The sequence below is a fragment of the Gobius niger genome (assembly GCF_951799975.1).
Source record: "Gobius niger genome assembly, chromosome: 12".
Lineage (NCBI taxonomy): Eukaryota > Metazoa > Chordata > Actinopteri > Gobiiformes > Gobiidae > Gobius > Gobius niger.
This window is the reverse complement of record NC_136863.1, coordinates 7,592,779-7,613,920: the sequence shown is the minus strand read 5'-3', so window position 1 is coordinate 7,613,920 and position 21,142 is coordinate 7,592,779. Positions and strand designations below refer to the sequence as shown.

The window sequence follows — 21,142 nt, the reverse complement described above, 5'->3', positions numbered from 1 at the left end:
AAAAACTAATGGACAAAGCTGTAAAAAAAAAAAAAGAAGAAGAAAACTCAATGAACCGCAGAGACCAGTTTACAAATTATCATTGTGTTTAGTCCAGATAGATTTAAACAAAATACATTCATTATAGTATATTCCAGACCCTGTTACGCTCTCAGTATCTTTGTTATTTATGGTAAGCCCTACACTTACCATCGACATAGACCAACTTAAACAGAGTAAATGTGAGACCGAACATTTTAAATGTCCATAACAGAGAAGCTTCCTCAGAAAGCAGACTTGTTCAAACGGATTTTTAATCGCTGTGTAAAACGATGGCAGTAGTCATTTCTTATCACTGTACAACACACTCCTGTAACCTGTTTTTGTTGTTTTAAAGGCACTGTGTTGAGCGCCCCCTGTTGGTGAGTTTGCTTTGTTCCTATTCATCTGCCTGTCTTCTCTCCAATGAGGTATTTTTACGTTGACAATCTCCCGGCAGTCGTCAAACAGTTCAGTCTCTGTATTCTCAGATTCTTTAACACTTGGACTCTTGGTCATCCACAGTGGAGTACTCATCCTTGGACTGGGACGTCTGTCTGACGGCGTCCTCCTCAGCTCCAAACACAGCCAGCAGTCTGTCCTGCTCCTGCCTGGTCTTTGGTAAGTCTTGGGACGGCGTCGTTAAGAGAATAAAACGCTGGGAAAAGTTATAATAAAGCATCAGTTTTACACAGTGGGTTGCATTAAGTTTCTCCTCAGACACAGTGAAACCCTTCTTTTCAAAGATTTAAATAAAAATAGTTTGGGTTGTGTCTAAAAATCAGTGAACAGCAGACAACATAGTGCTGGTATTGAAAAACAATACCACTAGGGGGCAGTGAAACAATAGCTAACAAATTCAGGTTTATGTCAAAATATCAGATGTCTTGTAAAACTAGAGCCCAACCGATATGGATTATGGGGTCCGATACTAATACCGATATGAAGGGGGTTACCATGGCTAATATTAAAGTAAATTTATTTGATTTCATTTTATTTATCTCTCAAACAGCCTACAGTTTAAGGGACTAATGTTAAAATGTTAAAATTAAGTATTTTCCTCCCCCTACATGTTCCAGCCATGTCCTGTGTAGAATGAGCCCAGACCTGTTCACCACAACTGCCTCTAAAATCCTGCACTCTCACTCAAAAAGGTGTTACTTCGGGTCCGAATTGTCGTCATGCACGAGCTTAATATAGAAACTGCAGGTGCGCGTAAGACCTGAGGTGGCAGTAGTGAGTATAAAAACGAGCATCTTGCATCTAGTCCCGTTAAGCATGTTTAAATCATAGAAAAATAGAAAAACATATCTGATAGAGGTCAATCGATTTTTCTACGGCTGATGCCGATATGCGTCGCTAACATTTTTTGAATTTTAATAAATGTTTCTATAATCCTGTTTATGATGCTTCTAAACGTGTCGGTGTCAAACTGTGACGGCAGGGGTTATAGGGATAATTTATTCAGGACATTCATGTTTCATTGGTACTTCAGAGAGAGCTTTTTCGAAATTATACACAAAAGTCAACGATTTTCACCATGATGTTGCTCCGCTTCCCTGAGGCCTAAGATGTTGGGCGTGGGCTCATTTTAAGACCCTGACTGAGATCTCTCCACTGCAAAAAAATCTCTATCACTTCCGGTTCCGATATCGCCCGATAGCCAATATTGTAAAATACCCAAATATCGGCCCGATGTATCAGCTGTCGGTCAAGCTACCCCCTAATGTTACTCACTTTATTTGAAAATGTCTCAATTTTTGCCAATCCATCTGGTTATATGTTGTTATATTTCAGCATTGCCACGCCAACAAGTCATACTATACAGAACCTTTACCTCTTTGAGCGTCCCAGGAGTTGTGTAGAGTTTGAACAAGATCCACAGAGGAACGCACAGCATGGAGGACAGGGCTAAGATCCAGCCGATGGCATAGCCCCACCAGGGGTAAACGTACACCCCGTTATACTTCAAAGGGGTGTACTTGATCAAAGAGAAGGCAAACGTCCCCTACAAACACAAACAATACATAATATATTCACTTCTAGACACTCTCATGTCTCATGCTTGATCACCCACATTATTGCTTGTATAAGCTTTCAGTCAATGGTAGGAAATCGGGAGTTTATAAAGGTCCCTGAGCCATCATCTGGACTCTGTCAAGTGTTGGATGTTTCACCTGTGATCCAAGAAGCTTCACCAGTGACACTCATGATCTCTGGCTGTCTTTCTGGCGAAACTTTTTGCCTTGAAAGCCACTCAGTAAACAGACCTGGGTCCTCCTGATACTGCGAGATTTTCATGCCGCTGATGGAGCTTTTTGGATAAGAGGCGAAAGTATTGTATCTTTTGTACTTTATTACGATTTATCACTGACAAACTTACGAAGCACGTGGCCGGCGTGAAGAAGAGCCAGCAGTATTTCATGACAGGTCCCGGACGGTAGCCGATCATGTCCTCGATGTTGTCATAGAAACGGTCAGCGCCTGAAGCCACAGAGTCATGGTCAGAGGGGCATGTTAGAAATCCGTCAACACGTTCTTTTTCATATTTCATATCTTATACATAAAGTTCCCAGATTGAGACGGTTTGAAAGTGAACCAACAATAACATAACAACAAAAGCGATAAAAAAAAGCGACGAAAATGAGAATAAAAACGCAACAAACGAGCCACAAAAAACGAGGATGAAAATGCAAGAAAAAAGCCACAAAAGAGCAACAAAAACGTGATGAAAACGGGACAAAAATATGAATGAAAATACAACAAAAGAAAAAGCCATGTTTCTGCGTGAAGCGCCCTCCACTGGATTTTTTGTCATGAAAAAAAATAATAATAATCAAGCTGCCAATTTTTGCTAATGGCATGCTAACAACTCAATGAGGCTGGGATAAATGTAGTTTGGATGCAAAGCAGCTCAGAAGACTTCATTCAACATATTATGCATCACAATCCAGGAAATACAGATCAAACTGCAGCAGCAGAAGAAGAAGTAACGACCAAAGGGAAAAGGAATGTCAAGTAATAATTTGAAAACAAGACGGCTTTCATTTTTATTGAGCGGCATGTGTGTACTCATGACCTTATGTGGTTTTAAAGGCCCCGTATCTTCTGTCATTGCAACATCCATAAAACAGGGCTTTCCCGGCAGCTGGCTTCACTTAAACACTCACCGTAAAACCAGGCAACGCAAACAGTCTCGAAGATAGACACGAACAGGAGGCACATCCCACTCGCAGCGTAGTAGTCGAAAAGCTGGAAGATGTACAGGCCACCCTGAAGAGATAAGGGACTATTATCGACATTTTCGTACAATAATAAACCCAGGATGAGTGAAAAATGGTTAAAGTCAAGCAATGTATTTGACGCCTTTAAAGGTCCAGTGCTTTACTTGTCTTTACCCCCCTGCATTTTCTCCTGATCAGCTTTACCTAAATCTAAGAGCTTCTCGATTGGAGCATACAGCCTTATTTGGAAGCCAAGACCTTCAAAACGGATGTAAATTGATTTCTTTTACCGACATGTTTTTTCACCTTTTGTTCCACTTTTTCAACACTGTTTTTTTTGTTGCTCTTTAGTGGCTTCTGCTTTTCTGTTTCATTTTTCTTTGCTTTTTTTTAGGTGTATTTTTGCCACTTTTTCGTCATATTATTTTTTTTTGTCTCTTTTTCATAACATTTTTGTCTCTTTTTTGTCAAATTTTTGTCTTTTTTTCGTTACATTTTTGTCTCTTTTTTTCATCAACGTTTTGTCTATTTTTCATCAAATTCTTGCCACTTTTTTGTCAAATTTACTATCTGTATTTCATCACATTTTTGCCCCTTTTTTGTCACATTTTTATCTCTATTTGGTCACATTTTTGGTCAAATTTTTTGTCTCTTCATCAAATTTTGGTCTCTTTTTCAACACATTTTTGTCTCTTTTTTGTCTCATTTTTCATCACATTTTAGCCACTTTTTCGTTGTTTTCATCCTCATTTTATTCTCAATTTGTCGCTTTTCTTAGTCTTTATAAGAGTAATGCCAAACTGGAGAAAATGTGCTCAGTTCAGGTGGGTGTTAATGGGTTAATCAACTAATAAATAACACTTTTCTGACCATGTTTTCATGATTGAAGTGTTCATATTGCTTCCACTACAAAGCTAATAGCTGACAGCTTTCTCAAACTCCTTCACAAGTTCAGGCATTTTGTTTCCACGGAAACTAGGGCTGCATTAATGAACATTTTTTCACTACACAAATATATATAAAAGGTGGAAAGAAGTTTAAAAAGTCATAAAAGCATGAACTAGGACTTTAAATGGTTCAAATTCTTGCTTTAATCTTGTTCATGTGTTGACTAATCAGGGAAACACTATAATATTAACTATATTAGCAAATGTAGCACAAAGCACATCGCAAATCCTCAATAGCATATCCATTGTACAACTAAAGATACTATTTTTTGGCTAATTTAGTTTATATTTTAACAACCTTAAGTTGATCGATGCAATATTTACAAAGCTTATGCCCTTACACAGCTGATCCCCCTCACCATCTTTTGTAATAGTTCATGGAAATCAGAGTTTAGCAAACCTCAGTCAACATGATGAGGCCCACGAGGAACGAGACAATCGAGATGCCCAGAATGAAGAGCTCTCTGCGGTTTTTACGCCGAAACACAGACGGATACATGTCCACCATCGCCGTCACCAAGCTCTCCACGCACACGAACTAAAATGGGAGAGAAAAACAAATGTATATTGCAACTTCATTGTGACAGCCCTAATTGCACACTGAATAACCCACGTTCTGCTCTCACCTGACTGTCCAAACCGAGGAACACGATCATGATGAAGAAGCAGCAGGCCCACAGAGGAGAGAAGGGCATCATGGACACGGCTCGAGGATACGCAATGAAGGCCAAACCTGGACCTGACGAGGGGAGAGAAACAAGTGACTTCTGTTTCGGAACTTCAGCTCAATGTGGAGTGAGTGGCGGCTTCCTGATAGACTTTTATTTCGTTTATTAACCGTGGAGAGGTAATATTTGGACTCATTCCTAAAACATAAAACGTGACTGTGACTATATGCCAGGCACTTGCTTGTGAATCTTCTGAAGTGAGCTTATTCCATTATTTCCTATTAGAAAATGAAAAAGCGACACTCAGACTTTCAGATTTTGCAGGACCATTAACCTGCTGCTCTAAGCATTGCATTTGCTTGTGTTTATCCTCTATAAAAAAAGGTTTTCTAAATACATTGTCAGAAATTCTCTATAACGCTAATACAAGGCACTGCACATCACTCACAGTATATTTTGACTAACTAAACCAGGGGTGTCCAAAGTGCGGCCCTCAGGCCTCTGGTTTTATTGCCACACATCACCAGAGATGGACATTTTCCTGCAATTTTGATAATTCCACACAATTATAAACTAAAAAAATATCATTTATTGTGAGACTGAGCTGCTTTATGGTTCAAAGCCTAAACATAAGTGTGGGGAATGTTTCAAACCTCTCTTAAATCCACGAAGTTGAATGTTTGAATGCATTGACCACTGATCTGTGGCCCTCCATGCCTTATATATGTCAATATACGGCCCTCGGTGAAAAAGGTTTGGACACCCCTGAACTAAAACAATCATTATGCATCTAGACCAGGGGTGTCAAACATACGGCCCACGGGCCTGATCTGGCCTGTGAGATGATTTAATCCAGCCCCTAGTACGACTCTAGCCCATTCCTGTGCGGAAATATGATTTTTTTAACGAATAACCAGAATGCTCATTCTAGCCACAAGGGAGCATTAAATTAAAAAAAGGAAATTATTCCACACACTGACATAATGAGAGCTCAGGATATGAACACATTATATAGCCACGTGGTCAATGGCCAGTCTGGGGCAGCTGTGGCTTCAATAACAGCATACCACCACCACCGAGTGTGGAGTGAATGAATAATGACTACTAGTACTTTGAGGAACTTGTAACACAGGCTTGTAAAGTGCAATACAAGTGTAAGCTGTTGTTATTAATAAAGCTACAGTCAAGATGGGGCTTTGACCAAATCACGACTTATTATTATTCATTTATTGGGAAAGTCTTCTTTATTATGCGACCCGCGACCCACCGTGGGAGCTGAATTTCGGCCCGCGACCCAAAATGTGTTTGACCCCTGATCTAGAGACTAATCATAAAACAAGAAATTCTAACTATCAACAAACCAAAGGTCAAAGCTGTAGAGGTAGATGGACCAGTGGCTTGGATGAGTGAAACTACGAAAGAGTAAAACAGTCCAGACCTGACTCAGCCACTTCAGAGATGGGCACGTTTTGCTCGTACGACATAAAACCCAGAATGGAGAAGATGGCGAACCCAGCGATGAAGCTGGTGCCGCTGTTGAGGAAGCACAGACACAGACAGTCCCTGCGAGACAACAAACAAGACAGAAGCTGTGACAGACTGACGGATTGAGTGAACTTTCTGGTGTTGATAACGTTTCTAAAGTCTGCGTTACCGATAGCAGTTGTTGTTGTACTTGTTGTAACTCCCGAGCGCAGTGAGGCAGCCCAGGCAGATGGCGAACGAGAAGAAAATCTGGGTGCCAGCGTCCATCCATACCTGTGTGTAATTAAACACAACGATAACGGGATAAGTGGGCTCCCAGATTTTAGTCCTGACTCACCTGTGGATCGGACAGCCTGGAGAGGTCTGGGTACAGGTAAAAGTGGATCCCGTTCATGGCCCCCGGCAGCGTGACGCCCCTGATCAACAGGACTATCAACATCAGGTAGGGGAATGTGGCTGTGAAGTACACCACCTAAAGAGAAACAAGCATTCTCTTACCTAATACAAGCAAAAATAATCGGAAAAATAGTACAATGGAAGTAATAGTAGGAGGAGATGTCGTTCTTGTAGTGTTTCATAGTTAAGACCTGACCTTCCCCGTGGATTTGACCCCTTTCCAGATGCAGAAGTAACAAATGGTCCAAGCCGCCAGTGAACACAGCACCAGGTCCCAGTTCAGAGAGCCCAACTCGTGGATGCCAGAAGAGAGACGCAGCGCCCTCCGCCTGCAGATCACAAACACGTAGATATGTGCTTTGTAAATAGAAAAAGAAACGCTGAAAATTCTTGAACTCATATTAAACTGAAGTCATAGTCAGGCAAGCTGGCAAAAGTCATTTTTAGGAGGGCCAGTTTGCTCTCAGACCTTCACTTGGAAACAAATCAATCACATGATCTTCATTCTTCAGTCTCCTTGATTCATAGTTTGCAGGACATTTTCTCAAAATGCGTTTTAATAGTAATAATAATGCCTTACACTTTTACAAGCCTGTATTACCAAGTTACTGAAAGCGGTATGCTGTCGTCATTATATATTCACATTGTATTCGGTGGTGGTGGAGTAGACTGACGGAACCAGTCTGTGCCATCGGCCCCTCCGACCACCACCCGTTCACTCTCACACTACATTCACCCAGGCTTCCTGGTGTTTCCCAAACGGTCTCCCACCCAAGTACCAACCAGGCCCGTCCCTGCTGAGCTTCCAAGGTCTGACGGGATCTGAAGAGCAAAGGCGTGGGCTCACATTGTTGCGACTGCAGCTCAACTTTAGCTCCTAAACACCAAATTTCCCAGTCTTGTACTAAACAATATGTTTAAGTTTCCGCAAAGGGATTTTTCAATATCTAATCACTAACCTGATGTATTGAGTTTGAACCAGACAACAATTAAGCAAAATTAGATAAAGACTATATATGACTTAGGATCAGGCTTCTATAAAGTAAACTCGGTCTGGAAACCTTCTGAACCCACTGTATCTCCCAAACCTGTGAGACTGGGTCACCTCAGGACAGGATCGGACAAAAACAGACACTTACTCCCAGAACTCGATGACAGGAGAGGTGGCGTTCTCGTGGTAATTGGCGGAGCTGTTCCCCTTCTGGAAAACCATACAGGAATCTTGAAAGGAGAAAGACAAAAAGGGCCTGAATGCAGCATAGAAATCCAAGTGTTCTCCGAGGTTTCCAAGTTACACAGAGGCCACTGGCACAAAGCGGGCGACGGGAAGGAAAGGAATGAAAGGAGGGACTTGAGGAAGATGGAGATTTCCCAGAGGAATGGCAGGGCGATGGCGTTAAAACAGCAAAAGTTATCCATTACAGATCTTTACACTAAAGCTATGGGGAAAAGGCACTATCTCGATAAATAAAACCTTAAATAACGAGAGCAAACGTTTCGAAAACTCTGTATTTATCTGTACATTTTAAGATATAGTTTAATAACAATTACAATTGCTCCGTTTCAGGGTTGATTCATATCACAACTTAAAGCCTTAAAGTGGAACAAAAATTGTGTTGTTGTCCTTCAGTATATTGTAAAATGCAGAATTTGTCGGAAAAGTACTTTGCATATAAATAAAAAGCATTTGATTCATTTCCATCCAGTGACCCTGAAGAGTGACCCTGCAAGTTGTGAAAAGTGGCTTATAAACTCATCCTTGTAAAGAAGCTGGAAGCTAGGAATAGTCATAATGAATCTAAAAGAATTCACACTGTCAGCGGTTATACTTGTGAGTGACTTACTTGTGTTCCAGGAGTTGTTGCAGGAGGCCCAGGGCAGGTCCCATGTGAAGGAGTGGGACAGGTAGAAGATGGCCCAGGCCAACACTATGATGTAATAAACATTCAACAAAGCAACGATCACCTGCGTGGCATAGCCCACTCCTGAAAGAGGCCAAACACAAAACAAAAAGTCAGTGTTCCTTTTAGGTGTAAAGACAAAATCAGTTTGCCATTATTTAAGTCCTGCTCTTGTCTTGCTGCTTATTAAAGGGATATTTCAGGATTTTTGACATAGGGCCTAATTTCCTACTTATCCAGAGTGTTGATGATTTTTGGTAATTCATGCAGTTCTTATACAGTATTTGAAGAGTTTTGTGGCGCTAGGCTAGTGCAAGGCTAGCGCATTTCTATGGTATCAGCTAGCCTGCATTAAAAACAGTCTGACCCGCCCCACAGTGCACCTGACGCAATATAAATGTTTGCATTTAAAAGAACTTGTATTTGAGCAGCATCAGCTTCGTGGTTATAAGCTACACAGCGGCGGAGTGATCTGCTAGAAAATAGTCCCTCAAAATGCAATCATTCATGTGATGCAAGGTCAGTTATATTCCAAAAATGATTGTATCGACACAGTCAGTCTGGTGTTATAAGTGATTTGCCTCAGGTGCCTGTTTTTAATGCAGGCTAGCTGATACCATAGAAATGCACTAGCCCTGCACTAGCCTAGCGTCACGAAACTCTTCAAATATAAGAACTGCATGAATTACAAAAAAAATATCTCCAGAAATCAGCAAAACTCTGGATAACTAGGAAATAAAATCCTGAAAAATCCCTTTAAGGCTACTGAAAATGTAAAGCAAGAAAACCTTCAAATAAAGGGCATATTCTCCTCCAGCAGGTGATGCCTCCCTCACTGGTGAACTGTCCCAGGGCGGTCTCCAGTAGAAAGACTGGGATCCCACAGGCAAACAGGAAAATGAGGTACGGGATGAAGAAGGCTCCTAGAAGATACAAATAAAAAGTATGGGTTGGTTAAAATTCTGGAGTCCTGGAGGTGAACAGGTCCTGGAGAGATATTTGTGATTGCTTCTTTTTTCAAATCTTCTTTATATTTGAAAAGTACAACAACACTTCTTGCTCTACCTTGTAACAAATGTGTTCAATGTCCTTAAGCATTTTATCTTATACTTACTGTATCCAGAACCAAGTGGAAAGCTGAAATCATGTGTAGTGTGTGTGCGGACATCACTGTTTAGTCAAACCAAACATGTCTGTGCCTTTTCGTTCTAACTTCTGTGTCCTGTGATCTATTTATTAGGCAACTCAGCACAATGGCTCACTCATTAACTACAGCCGGGGTCTCCAACCTTTCAGGGAGGCTCCCCAAAGAACCACATTTCCATACGCTTGGTAAACAACTCATATGCATCGAGTCGCATTTATCCACGAGTATGAGGTCAAATGATGATCTGCTTGTGCTCCATGACCGCAGCTGCTCTTGGAACGACTGATGGAAGCGATAGGACAGTGACGATACACTTGTGTCACGATCCGATACGTATCACGATACTCAGGGGCCGATCCGATACATATCACGATATAGTGAGTAAATATGAAAAGTAATGTGTGTACCTTAAAATGGGCAAAAAAGAAAGGCAGTGTCTATAGGACCGTCCGACGAACCCTTTCTACTATTTTTCCGTCCCCTTATGATACCCGCCACTCCGACACCCCCCTCCCCACTCCGACATTGAGGTTATTGTCGGAGTGGGGGCACTTCCCCTAAATAGAACTAACTCTAACCTTACCTTAGTCCTAACCTTAAGGATAGTGGAGTTTACAAAAAACCCTAACCTTACCTTAGCCCTAACCTTAAGGATAGTGGAGTTCACAAAATAACCCTAGCCTTACCTTAGCCCTAACCTTAAGGATAGTGGAGTTTACAAAAAACCCTAACCTTACCTGAGCCCTGACCTTAAGGATAGTGGAGTTCACAAAATAACCCTAGCCTTACCTTAGCCCTAACCTTAAGGATAGTGGAGTTCACAAAATAACCCTAGCCTTACCTTAGCCCTAACCTTAAGGATAGTGGAGTTCACAAAATAACCCTAGCCTTACCTTAGCCCTAACCTTAAGGATAGTGGAGTTTACAAAAAACCCTAACCTTACCTGAGCCCTGACCTTAAGGATAGTGGAGTTCACAAAATAACCCTAACTTTACCTTAGCCCTAACCTTAAGGATAGTGGAGTTCACAAAATAACCCTAGCCTTACCTTAGCCCTAACCTTCAAGGGACTATACAGAGTTTAAAAATGTTAAAATAATGTATTTTCCTCCCCCTACGTTCCAGCCATGTCCTAATATATGAAATGAGCCCAGACCTGTCCATCACAACTGTCACTCAAAAAGGTGTTAATTCGGGGGGTCCGAAGTGCCGTCATGCACAAGCTTAATATAGAAGGTGCAGTTACACGTAAGACCTGAGATGGCAGTAGTGAGTATAAAATGGAAAACTTGCATCTAGCCCCTTTAAGGTTAGTGGAGTTTACAGACTAACCCTAACCTTACCTTAGCCCTAACCTTAAGGATAGTGGAGTTTACAATCACGGGTATCAAATGGGGGTATCAAAAAGTGTCGGAATGACGGGTCGATTCCACCGTTTCCTACTTTATTCCAAAGCATTTTCCTAACCTTAACCTTCATTTTTTCCTGTTTCTAAACATAAGCATTTTCCAACTCCTGGCCCTAACCATAGCGAGTTGGAAACGTCCACATCAAACATATGTGATGGCAAAATACCCGGAAAGTTGCGGGAACCGTCCGACAGCATCGTGGACACCTCGAAAAAGAAAACAGTCCAAAGTTAAGTGTTAAGTGTTAAGATTGAAAAGTGCCTAAATCCAGTATCCTCAAAGCATGAGTTGCTCTCTGCTGTTTTTATTCCCTATAAAGGTCGCTCAAGGGAAGACAAAGTTGGTGACCCCTACTCTACAGATGCTGTTGAAATGCTTCTATTTGAAAACATAGAAACAGATGCCGTGTTTTTATCTTTCGTGTTGCCGTTCCCGGGCCACTCACCTCCTCCATTCTTGTAACAGAGGTACGGGAATCTCCACACATTCCCCAAACCGATGATCTCTCCGGCCACCGACAGCACGAACTCCAGCTTGTTGCCCCACTGGCCCCTCTCTGCCATCTTCTCCTCCGAATCAGGCAGGACGTCCAGGGTCCCGCTGTGCCCGTTGGGGTGGTCCACTTGGTGGTCCATGCCCCCAGAAACTTCCCGGCCTGAGGAAGTGGAGTTCATGAGAAATTACAGTTTTTCTAGCAGAAGTCAGTAGCCGCAGCATCCTCCAAAACATGAAAACATAAAAGTGCAATGACGAATCAACTCTCAAGCCCAGTTTTGGCAGCTCGCAGAAGGTTTTCTACTTTGGTAAAACGCATTTTCTTATTTTCTTTTTGTGAGAGTCCTAATGCTAACTGGCGCGCTGCAGCCGTTTCCATAGTAACGACCAACAATTGAGCTGGAACTAGTTTTAGGTAAAACAGCTTAAAAAGTGAAATAACTCCGGCTCAGGAGTTTGAAAAAAACAGTTTCAGTTTGTGGGACCACGGTATAAGCGGATTAAACAACTCAGAACCGTGCATTATACAGTTTTAATGCACTGTATAGAGTTCGGGAATGTGACGTCATATCGCGACGCATTATGGGATTAGCAGCAATTGTAAACTAATGGAGATTTTAAAGGTTAAAATACTGGAGTTATTGTTCACATTAGAACACTTGGACACCACAGTATGTTAGCTGTATTTACCAGCAGTAACTCAGCAGCTAATGGAGTTATTCCACGGCTTTTTTCTCCACTTTTAATATTGTTTTCAGACAATGTTAGTCAATGGAAATGTATGCTAACAGCTGCAAAGATGGCGGATCTCCATGGTAACTGTGGAATTTCCCGAACTCTATAATGCACATTGTGGTTTTCTTGACTCCACGTATACTTTACAATGCTCTGCTCCTCATTGTTTAATCATGAATTAACACTTAATTAATCATGAATTATTCATATATTAAGTGTGACTCATATGTTATTACTACTTAACTACTATAGTAATTAATGAAAGCTATAATAATATCTCTTCAAATACTTTGGTTATACATTAGTTTTTAATACTTTATAAAATTTGAAGTAACAATTTAAAACCACAGTTTTAGCCCTTCATTAAATCATATATTAATGATTAGTTGATGTATGATAAAAACTTTTTAAAAACATTTGTGTAGTGTTTTCATCCTCGTTTCGTTGCTATATTGACACTTTTTTCAAGAAGCTTTTAGATTTGGGTAAAGCCAAAAACTGGAGAAAATGTCCTCGGTTCAAGGGGGGGCTAAGAGACTAACAGGCCTTTGATCTCTGATTTGTGTAAACTTAATTCTCAAAATCATCTTGAGGGCCAGAGCTTCTATGCTGGAGGGCCGCATTTGGCCCCTGTGCCTGATATTGCCTACCCCTGCACTACACACACACTAAGAAAAATGTACATGTTACTTCAACAAGCAGTTAAATGATGGTGCTGTCATCCAGGTACTATTATGTATCAGCATATGCGGCAGCCTGTGGTAAGTTACTGCTATAACAATACAGTTTTTAAAGACAAAGTGCCACGATGTATTGAAATAGTCGTGTTTTTGTAGCTTCAGTACAGGGTCCCTGGGATTTGGTTGCCCCGGCGACCACATAATATTGAATAATCGAAAACTACCTCCCACAAATTGAGGAAGTCATCTGGGGGAAGGTATAATAGGCCACTCGGTTTGTGTGTTTCTGCTTTGTTTTGATGTTTTTCATAGATTCTTAAATCATTCCCCCCAAGAAAATGAATGGCAGTCACTCACCCAGTCGCTTGCTGTTGCGTAATTCAGCGATGCCAAAACAAACAGACTGTAAAACGCTGCTAAAACTGGTAAATATTAACCAGGAATGAGGTCATGATCAGTCTGTAAAAAAGCCATTTCTGCACTGTGCACGGTCCATCATTAATAGAGCTCGGGATAAGATTTCTGGGATTCCTGGTGCATTGCATAACAAAAACTATCAACCGCAACCACACAAAATACATGGTGCGATGCCACTTCATGTAAAAGGTTGAGATTCGCTTTAACTTTATGGGAAAAGGTATTCAACAACACATTTATCCAGGAAAGTTTAGGGTAACACTTTACATTTCGGGCCGGTAAGTCCTTGGTACTTACAGAGGTAATTCTAGATACTTATTGTGGTACTTGTACTTGCAGTGGTACTTATGGTGGCACTTACAGTGGTAATTCTAGGTACTTATTGTGGTACTTACAGTGGTAAATACTAGTAATAATAGTGGTACTTCTAGGTACTTATTGTGGTACTTAAAGGATACTATAGTGAGAATTACAATATGTGTTTTTGGGCCCCATATATAAGCTAACTGTTGCTTCAAGGGTGTCCCATTTATGAATATGCATTATTCCTTGAACAAATATGTAAATGTTTTTACTGTATATTCATAATAAACTGAACTGAACTGAATGTACTTCTAGATACAGTGGTAACTCTTAGTAATGAAGGTTGTACTTCTTGTTTTCTCTTATGCTGATTTATGTTGTTTTATAGTCACAAAATCCTAGAAATTACTTCTGTATGTACCACATTTACTACCTATGAATTGCTGCTGTAGTATCCTTGAATTACCAATAAGTACCATAGATGTATCACTGTAACTACTGGAAACTATCACTTAAAGTACCAAAGTAAATAGAAGTACAACCTTCATTACTAAGAGCATTACCGCTGTATCTCTTAGTAATGAGAGATACAGTGGCAACTCTATGTCTCCCTAACCCTAATCCTAACCCCTAACCCTATTTACTAGTAATTACCACTTTTAGTACCACAATAAGTACCTAGATTACCACTGTAAGTACCACTTTAAGTACCACAAGAAGTACCAAGAAGTACCACTGTAATTACCACTGTAAGTACCACGGATTTACCGGCCCATAATGTAACATCACATAACCACATTTACAAGTGATAGCCATTAAATATCTATAATATTTAGTCTATTAATCCCTTGCCTTCACCTGTAAATACATCCAAACAACACAACATTTTCCAGAAAAGCAAAAATAAAACAAAAAAATGAAAGTGACTCACCCTTCATTGCTTCCGATAGTTTCCAAAACAGTGGCAGGGGAGCAAACAGGCGCTGGGTCGGGTTCACGTTTCCACTATATAACAAGCTTGAATGGGCGGAGAGATGAGAGGAGCTTAAAACTCAACCTCAAAAACACCCCTGTCCTGCCTCTGTTTGTTCATTCAGAGCAACCCTCCCTCTCCCTCCCCATCGTCCCGGGACACCACAAGAGTCCTGTCCCATCTCAGGGTTGGACCGGTTGCGTAACAGACTCATAGTGGGGTTTGAGCAGGAGCGCGGGGCACGTTTGGCGCTGGAGACGGGTCCAGAAGGGCAGCTCTGTGGACATTGACACTTTTTCCCTGTTTGGATTGGTTCACACTGACTTCAAAAGCGGCAGTGATTAGTTTATCGGGAGAACAGTCGACCAATTAATTGAATCTCATGTCAATAACAAGGTCTTAGCCAATAGAACTGTCTGAAATGTCTTCTCTTTACAATCCTGAGGTGGGGAAGCTGGGGCTCAGATGTTAGAGCTCTCGTGATTGGTGCATTTTCTCCAATTCGGCTTTACCCAAAATCTAAAAGTCTCAACTAGAGTGCAGAAGTGTAATGCCTCATTTGAAAGCTAAGACCTACAAAGCCGATCCTCACTATTATGTCGTGTTGTTGCCACATTTTGGAAGCGTTTTTTGTTGCTTTTTCATAGTTTTTTCATTGCGTTTCTGTAGTGACTTCGCCATGTTTTTGTCACATTTTTGTCGTCGCTCTTTTGTTGTACTATTGTTGCTTTTCTGGCACGTTTTTGTCACTCTTTTGTCACTTTTTTGTTGCGTTTTCATCCTCGTTTTCGTTGCTATATTGATGCTTTATCCAAGAAGCTTTTATTTGGGTAAAGCCAAATTGAAGAAGCCACCGTTTTTCCATACTGAGATATGTTCTTACCTGAGCTTAGACGAGTTGATGTGTACCTGTCTGGTCTTTGTGCGTGCCCTTAGTCACATAAAAAGACCAAAGATGTTGTTAGCATTTGGCCTCTCCCAATGTATTCCTATGGCTCCAAACAGGGAAGTTAGAAGTGACCAAGCTCTTCCACAGGCACACACAAATACCAGACAGGTACGTATCAACTCGTCTCGCCTGTTCCTTTAAGATATAAACTTTCACCTGGAAACAAAAACATAATCTTCACAATAACATGTTTAATTATTACTGATTATTACTGATGTTTCTCCATAGAGTCATATGGGAAATTTTCTCCAAATGCATTTTTCTAGTGCAACAATATCTCCATGTAAGGAGCACCTCCAGACTTGACAATATTATGCTGATTTTTTTTCAGACAGACTATTTAATATCTAATTCCTTGCCTCCATCCATCCATTTTCTTCCAGTTGTCCGTTTCCGGGTCGTGGGGGCAGCTGTTGGAGTTGCCCAAATCACATTGCACCAGCCCCTTATGGCTCCTCCTGCAGGTGGTGGGTCCACAGAAGGACGGCCTCACGATTAACCGGGCCTGTTGGTCTCTCATAAGGGGCGTCTGAACCGCTCTGTGTCTGACCCCTCACCTAGGACCAGTTTGCCATGGGAGACCCTACCAGGGACACAAAGCCCCCCTCAACAGAGCCCCCAGGATCATTCGGGTGCTCAAACCCCTCCACCGCGTTAAGGTGGCGGTTCCAGGAGGGGTAATTCCTTAGCCTTGCAAAAGCCAGACCGACTTTATTTATGTATTTATAAATACATATAAAGACATGTATCTCTTAAAATGGAGGATCAGTCTGGCTCGTGCCAGGCTAGTAATTCCTACCCTGATTCATTTTTATTTATTTTTAACAGATGTTTCCACTGATAAACAGCTTATTTTAAGTCTAAACAAGATCTAAAAAAAAAAGTCTTTGTCACGAATATGTCAACAAAATAAAACCATACATTAAAAACATTTTTAGGCATAAAAGGCTTTATTTTATATGTAAACATAAAAGGAACAGAAAACTTGCAATACATTTTCTCATATCCATGCCAGTAATCTACAGCCAAAGTTTCAAGTTTTCAAGTTTCCCTATTCACCTGCAGTGTCTCGCCTTAATTCCCAACCCCGGTAATTTCAGTGTGGGGCTTCCATGTTCCCCATGAACCCAAAACATGCACAGTAGGTTAAAACCCCCAGCCAGGAACCTCAGAGCCAAGATCCTATTACGCACAACCATGACTAAATACATCAGACAAACTTCACTAAAAGTACAATCATATTATGGCTGCACTTTATTTATATGATACTATATCGTGCAGCCCAAAAATACATTGTAGTTGCAGGTGAATTTCAGTAAGTGCTGAGTTTGTAACAGGGTTTGTGGAGGCTGTGGAGGCGGTGTGAGGGGTGGAGGTGCAGTAGGAGGTCTGTGAGGTACGAAGGGGCCAAGTTATTGAGGGCTTTGTAGGTGATGAGCAGAAATAAAAACCTTTTGTTCCCTTGGCTGCACATGTCACAGTAAAACACTGTGAAAAGTGCAAAACACAGATGAATGTGGTAACGAATTATTTTCCTGCTGCTTTGACTGTTGCAAATCTGCCCTAATGAATCAAACTCATATCTGCCAATTACCCTTCAGCGTATACGTGAAATAGATAGACTTTTGAACAACTGTACAATTGCTTTGCCTTTCTTGAGAGTTATTTTGGGAAAATTACCAAAATTAGATACCAATATTCTGATGAGTAAGTAATTTGAGCTCTGGTTTTGCAACTTGATGAATGGATTCTTAATGTTTGTAATACTTTTTATAAAGCTGTTTTCCCATATTTGAATGTAGTTTTTATCAAGATTAAGAGTTGCCCCCTTGTAGCGCGGATTGTAGTAACATCACATTATGTAATAACAGCTCAAAATGTAATAACTTATTTTTTTGTCATAATTTTCAAATTTTGCAACAACTTATTATGCAATAAAATGTGTGTTACGACTGCAGACTATAAATAGTAATAGCGGCTTACTCTTGTATTGCGCTTGACAAGCCTGTATTACCAAGCTCCTCAAGGCGCTCCACTGTAGTCCTTATTCATTCACCATATAATCGGTGGCGGCAAGCTACAATTGTAGCCACAGCTGCCCTAGGGTAGACTGACAGCCTGCGTCGTTGGACCCATCGACCTCCACCAACCACTCACTCACACACTACATTCATTCTGCCCTATTGTACATGTTTTTAATGGTAATGGAAACCAGAGTACCTGGAGGAACCCTACACAACATCAAAACATGTCACAAGAACGGGCCCTGTCCAGGTGGGAATCGAACCCAGGACCTTCTAAAGCAGGGGAGTCGAACTCGTTTGGGTCGAGGGCCGAAACTCAGCTCCCACGGCGGGTCACGGGCCGCATATAGTGTAAAGGACTGTGGCCTAATAAATAACGACTTAGACTTATTGCGCTTTATCAGCCTGTGTCACAAGTGCTACATTAAGTCATTATTCATTCACTCCAAACTGTTGCTATTGTAGCCACAGCCGCCCTGGGGCAGACTGACCATTTACCAGGTGGCTATAATATGCTGTTTATATACTGATCTCTTATTATGTCAGTGCCCTCTGCTGGACATGTGTGGAATTATTTTCTTTCTTAAATTCAAGCTGCCCCCTAGTGGCTGGAGTGAGCAAACTGGTTATTTCTTTAAAAATCCATAACTCCGCGCAGGAGTGGGCTAGAGACTTACTTTTCATGCTCTTCGAAGGGCCACATTAAATCATCTCGCGGGCCTTGGCCTTGACACATGTGTTCTAGAGTGATGCACAAGCGCTAACCGCTGTTGTGCCGCCCGAAGCATTTGTAAATACTATATTTACATATATTTACTTATAATTTCTAAAACATTTACAAAGCTTTCCTTATCATTTGTTACTCATTTCTAAGAAGATAAATCGTGAATGTATTATCCATAATGACACATCCTGAACTTAACCATTTCTGACTTGTCCCAAACCCCACACAGATGATGAACAACGTCTCTGTTTCGATGCTCATTAATGTCATCAATAGTTAGTAAACTGACTAAATGTCTTACAATGATCAATGAAGTATTTACTAATGCTTTATAAACTTGCTTGATAGTTAAACTGTGTAACGTTTTGAACATCTATTATATAATGCGGTGTTATTACGGCTTAACCAACCTTGCAATGTGGTTCTGCGATCATTATGTTTTGTGGATTATGTTTTCCTTTAAAGCGAAATACTTTGAACACATCTTGAATTGGAAAGTTGCCTCGCTTGTTGTATTTGAATAATATGTTTTTGGCCGTTCAATAACTACAATTCATGCATGAGTCGGTCTGTCAGTCAGCCCCAGGGCGGATGAAAGCATCAAAAGTAGACGAATAATGGCCAAACTGTAGCAATTTCATGCACAGTCAAACTTATGGGCATTTCTTCTTATTAGATGCACAGAGCTGTAAATTTTCCATGATGATAAAAAGCTTCTGTGTGCGGGGCGGGCCAAGAGAAAAATAGGCAAAAGGTAAAGTACATTCAACTTTGTGACACTAATAAAGTCGTGATAGACTCGTGAACCTTCAGCAAACATCCAGGCATGACATAACAACCTTTTTGAAAAGTGTAAAAAGACGAGAGAAGAAGAAGAGAGGGCATGGCGAGCAAATCTCTTGTCAAAAATAATAATGTATGGCACAAAAATGTCAATATAAAGGGAAAACTTGGGATAGTATGAGCAAAAAATGAAATACACTGGTGCTGACTATGCTCTGGTGAATGTGGGAGTTGTCATGTGCAAACCATTTTTTTTTAATGCTTGAACTCTTGAATTGAAATAAAAGTGTGTTGTTTTTGTGCTGTATGTTTTTCAGATTGTTTTGACTGGACAGTTGCGCAACAGTGACTCAGCCCTTTCCCCCGTGGGCCGTCTGTTTGATCGCACATCTGCTGAAAGAGACTGCTGCCATCGAGTGGTTCTTCCCCTTAAATGACACAACGCAATTTCAGACACAAGTGCATTTTCTCCACTAACGTTTGAAAGCTAAGACCCGCAAAACTATTCTAAGCTTCTTCCTTGTTATGACTGTCACACTTTCATCCATTTCGTTTGTGTTTTTGTCATGTTTTTGCTGCTTTTTTTTACATGATTTGGTAAAATTTTGTGGCTTGAACACAAAATAAAAATAAAAAATGTGGCCATAACGATATAAAAAGCTACGAAATGACAAAAATGTGTGAACAAAAAACAAGGAAGAAGCTTAGATGAGTATTGCTTTCAAATGAGGAGTTTTACAGGCCTATAGGCTGTCAGCTCTCCAGTCGAGAAGCTTTTAGATTTGGTAAAACTAGGGAAAATGTGCTCGATTAAGGTGGGGATTAAGGGGTTAGGATTTTGTGAGCATTTTTACCCAGCTTTGTTTAGTTTAGTAGACAATTTTTGTGATGTTCATAGTTCCACTTCCTTATTGGAGACTGACAGGAAGTGACATAGACAGAGGCAAACAATTTTAAACTGTTGCCATGCCAACCATGTTGTATCAATGAACAGAGGAGCCCTCTGCCTCGGGGCGGTGACTGGTTGTGGCTGTGTGGGTGCTGTCCTGTGAAGGTGTCCCAGGTGGAGGTGTGGTGTCTCTGTCCTGTGGGTGCCCAGGTGGAGGTGTGGTGTCTCTGTCCTGTGGAGGTGTCCCAGGTGGAGGTGTGGTGTCTCTGTCCTGTGGAGGTGTCCCAGGTGGAGGTGTGGTGTCTCTGTCCTGTGGGTGCCCAGGTGGAGGTGTGGTGTCTCTGTCCTGTGGAGGTGTCCCAGGTGGAGGTGTGGTGTCTCTCTCCTGTGGGTGCCCAGGTGGAGGTGTGGTGTCTCTGTCCTGTGGAGGTGTCCCAGGTGGAGGTGTGGTGTCTCTGTCCTGTGGGTGCCCAGGTGGAGGTGTGGTGTCTCTGTCCTGTGGAGGTGTCCCAGGTGGAGGTGTGGTGTCTCTGTCCTGTGGGTGCCCAGGTGGAGGTGTGGTGTCTCTGTCCTGTGGAGGTGTCCCAGGTGGAGGTGTGGTGTCTCTGTCCTGTGGGTGCCCAGGTGGAGGTGTGGTGTCTCTGTCCTGTGGAGGTGTCCCAGGTGGAGGTGTGGTGTCTCTGTTCTGTGAAGGTGTCCCAGGTGGAGGTGTGGTGTCTCTGTCCTGTGGGTGCCCAGGTGGAGGTGTGGTGTCTCTGTCCTGTGGAGGTGTCCCAGGTGGAGGTGTGGTGTCTCTGTCCTGTGGGTGCCCAGGTGGAGGTGTGGTGTCTCTGTCCTGTGGAGGTGTCCCAGGTGGAGGTGTGGTGTCTCTCTCCTGTGGGTGCCCAGGTGGAGGTGTGGTGTCTCTGTCCTGTGGAGGTGTCCCAGGTGGAGGTGTGGTGTCTCTCTCCTGTGGGTGCCCAGGTGGAGGTGTGG

General features: G+C 41.7%; 1 protein-coding gene across 1 annotated transcript; it reads right to left on the bottom strand.

The window, feature by feature from the left end:
- Nucleotides 1-357: 357 nt before the first annotated feature.
- Nucleotides 358-14,918, bottom strand: LOC306970981 (sodium- and chloride-dependent GABA transporter 2-like). The gene is made up of 15 exons (XM_079567103.1): nucleotides 14,757-14,918; nucleotides 11,641-11,850; nucleotides 9,428-9,562; nucleotides 8,583-8,723; nucleotides 7,878-7,959; nucleotides 6,935-7,067; nucleotides 6,680-6,814; nucleotides 6,512-6,615; nucleotides 6,296-6,420; nucleotides 4,816-4,928; nucleotides 4,590-4,727; nucleotides 3,189-3,291; nucleotides 2,402-2,502; nucleotides 1,856-2,026; nucleotides 358-676 (listed from the first exon to the last, which is right to left on the bottom strand). Exons 1-15 carry the CDS (start codon nucleotides 14,761-14,763, stop codon nucleotides 515-517), a joined length of 1,860 nt encoding a protein of 619 aa, XP_079423229.1. The 5' UTR covers nucleotides 14,764-14,918; the 3' UTR covers nucleotides 358-514.
- Nucleotides 14,919-21,142: the final 6,224 nt, after the last annotated feature.

Bases quoted from the DNA above. Each gene is read 5' to 3' on its own strand.
- LOC306970981 (XM_079567103.1), bottom strand. The intron at 9,563-11,640 runs GTGAGTGGCCCG...TGTATCTTCTAG, and splicing joins CTGTTACAAGAATGGAGGAG to GAGCCTTCTTCATCCCGTAC. The intron at 4,728-4,815 runs GTGAGAGCAGAA...CTCCCATTTTAG, and splicing joins TCCTCGGTTTGGACAGTCAG to TTCGTGTGCGTGGAGAGCTT.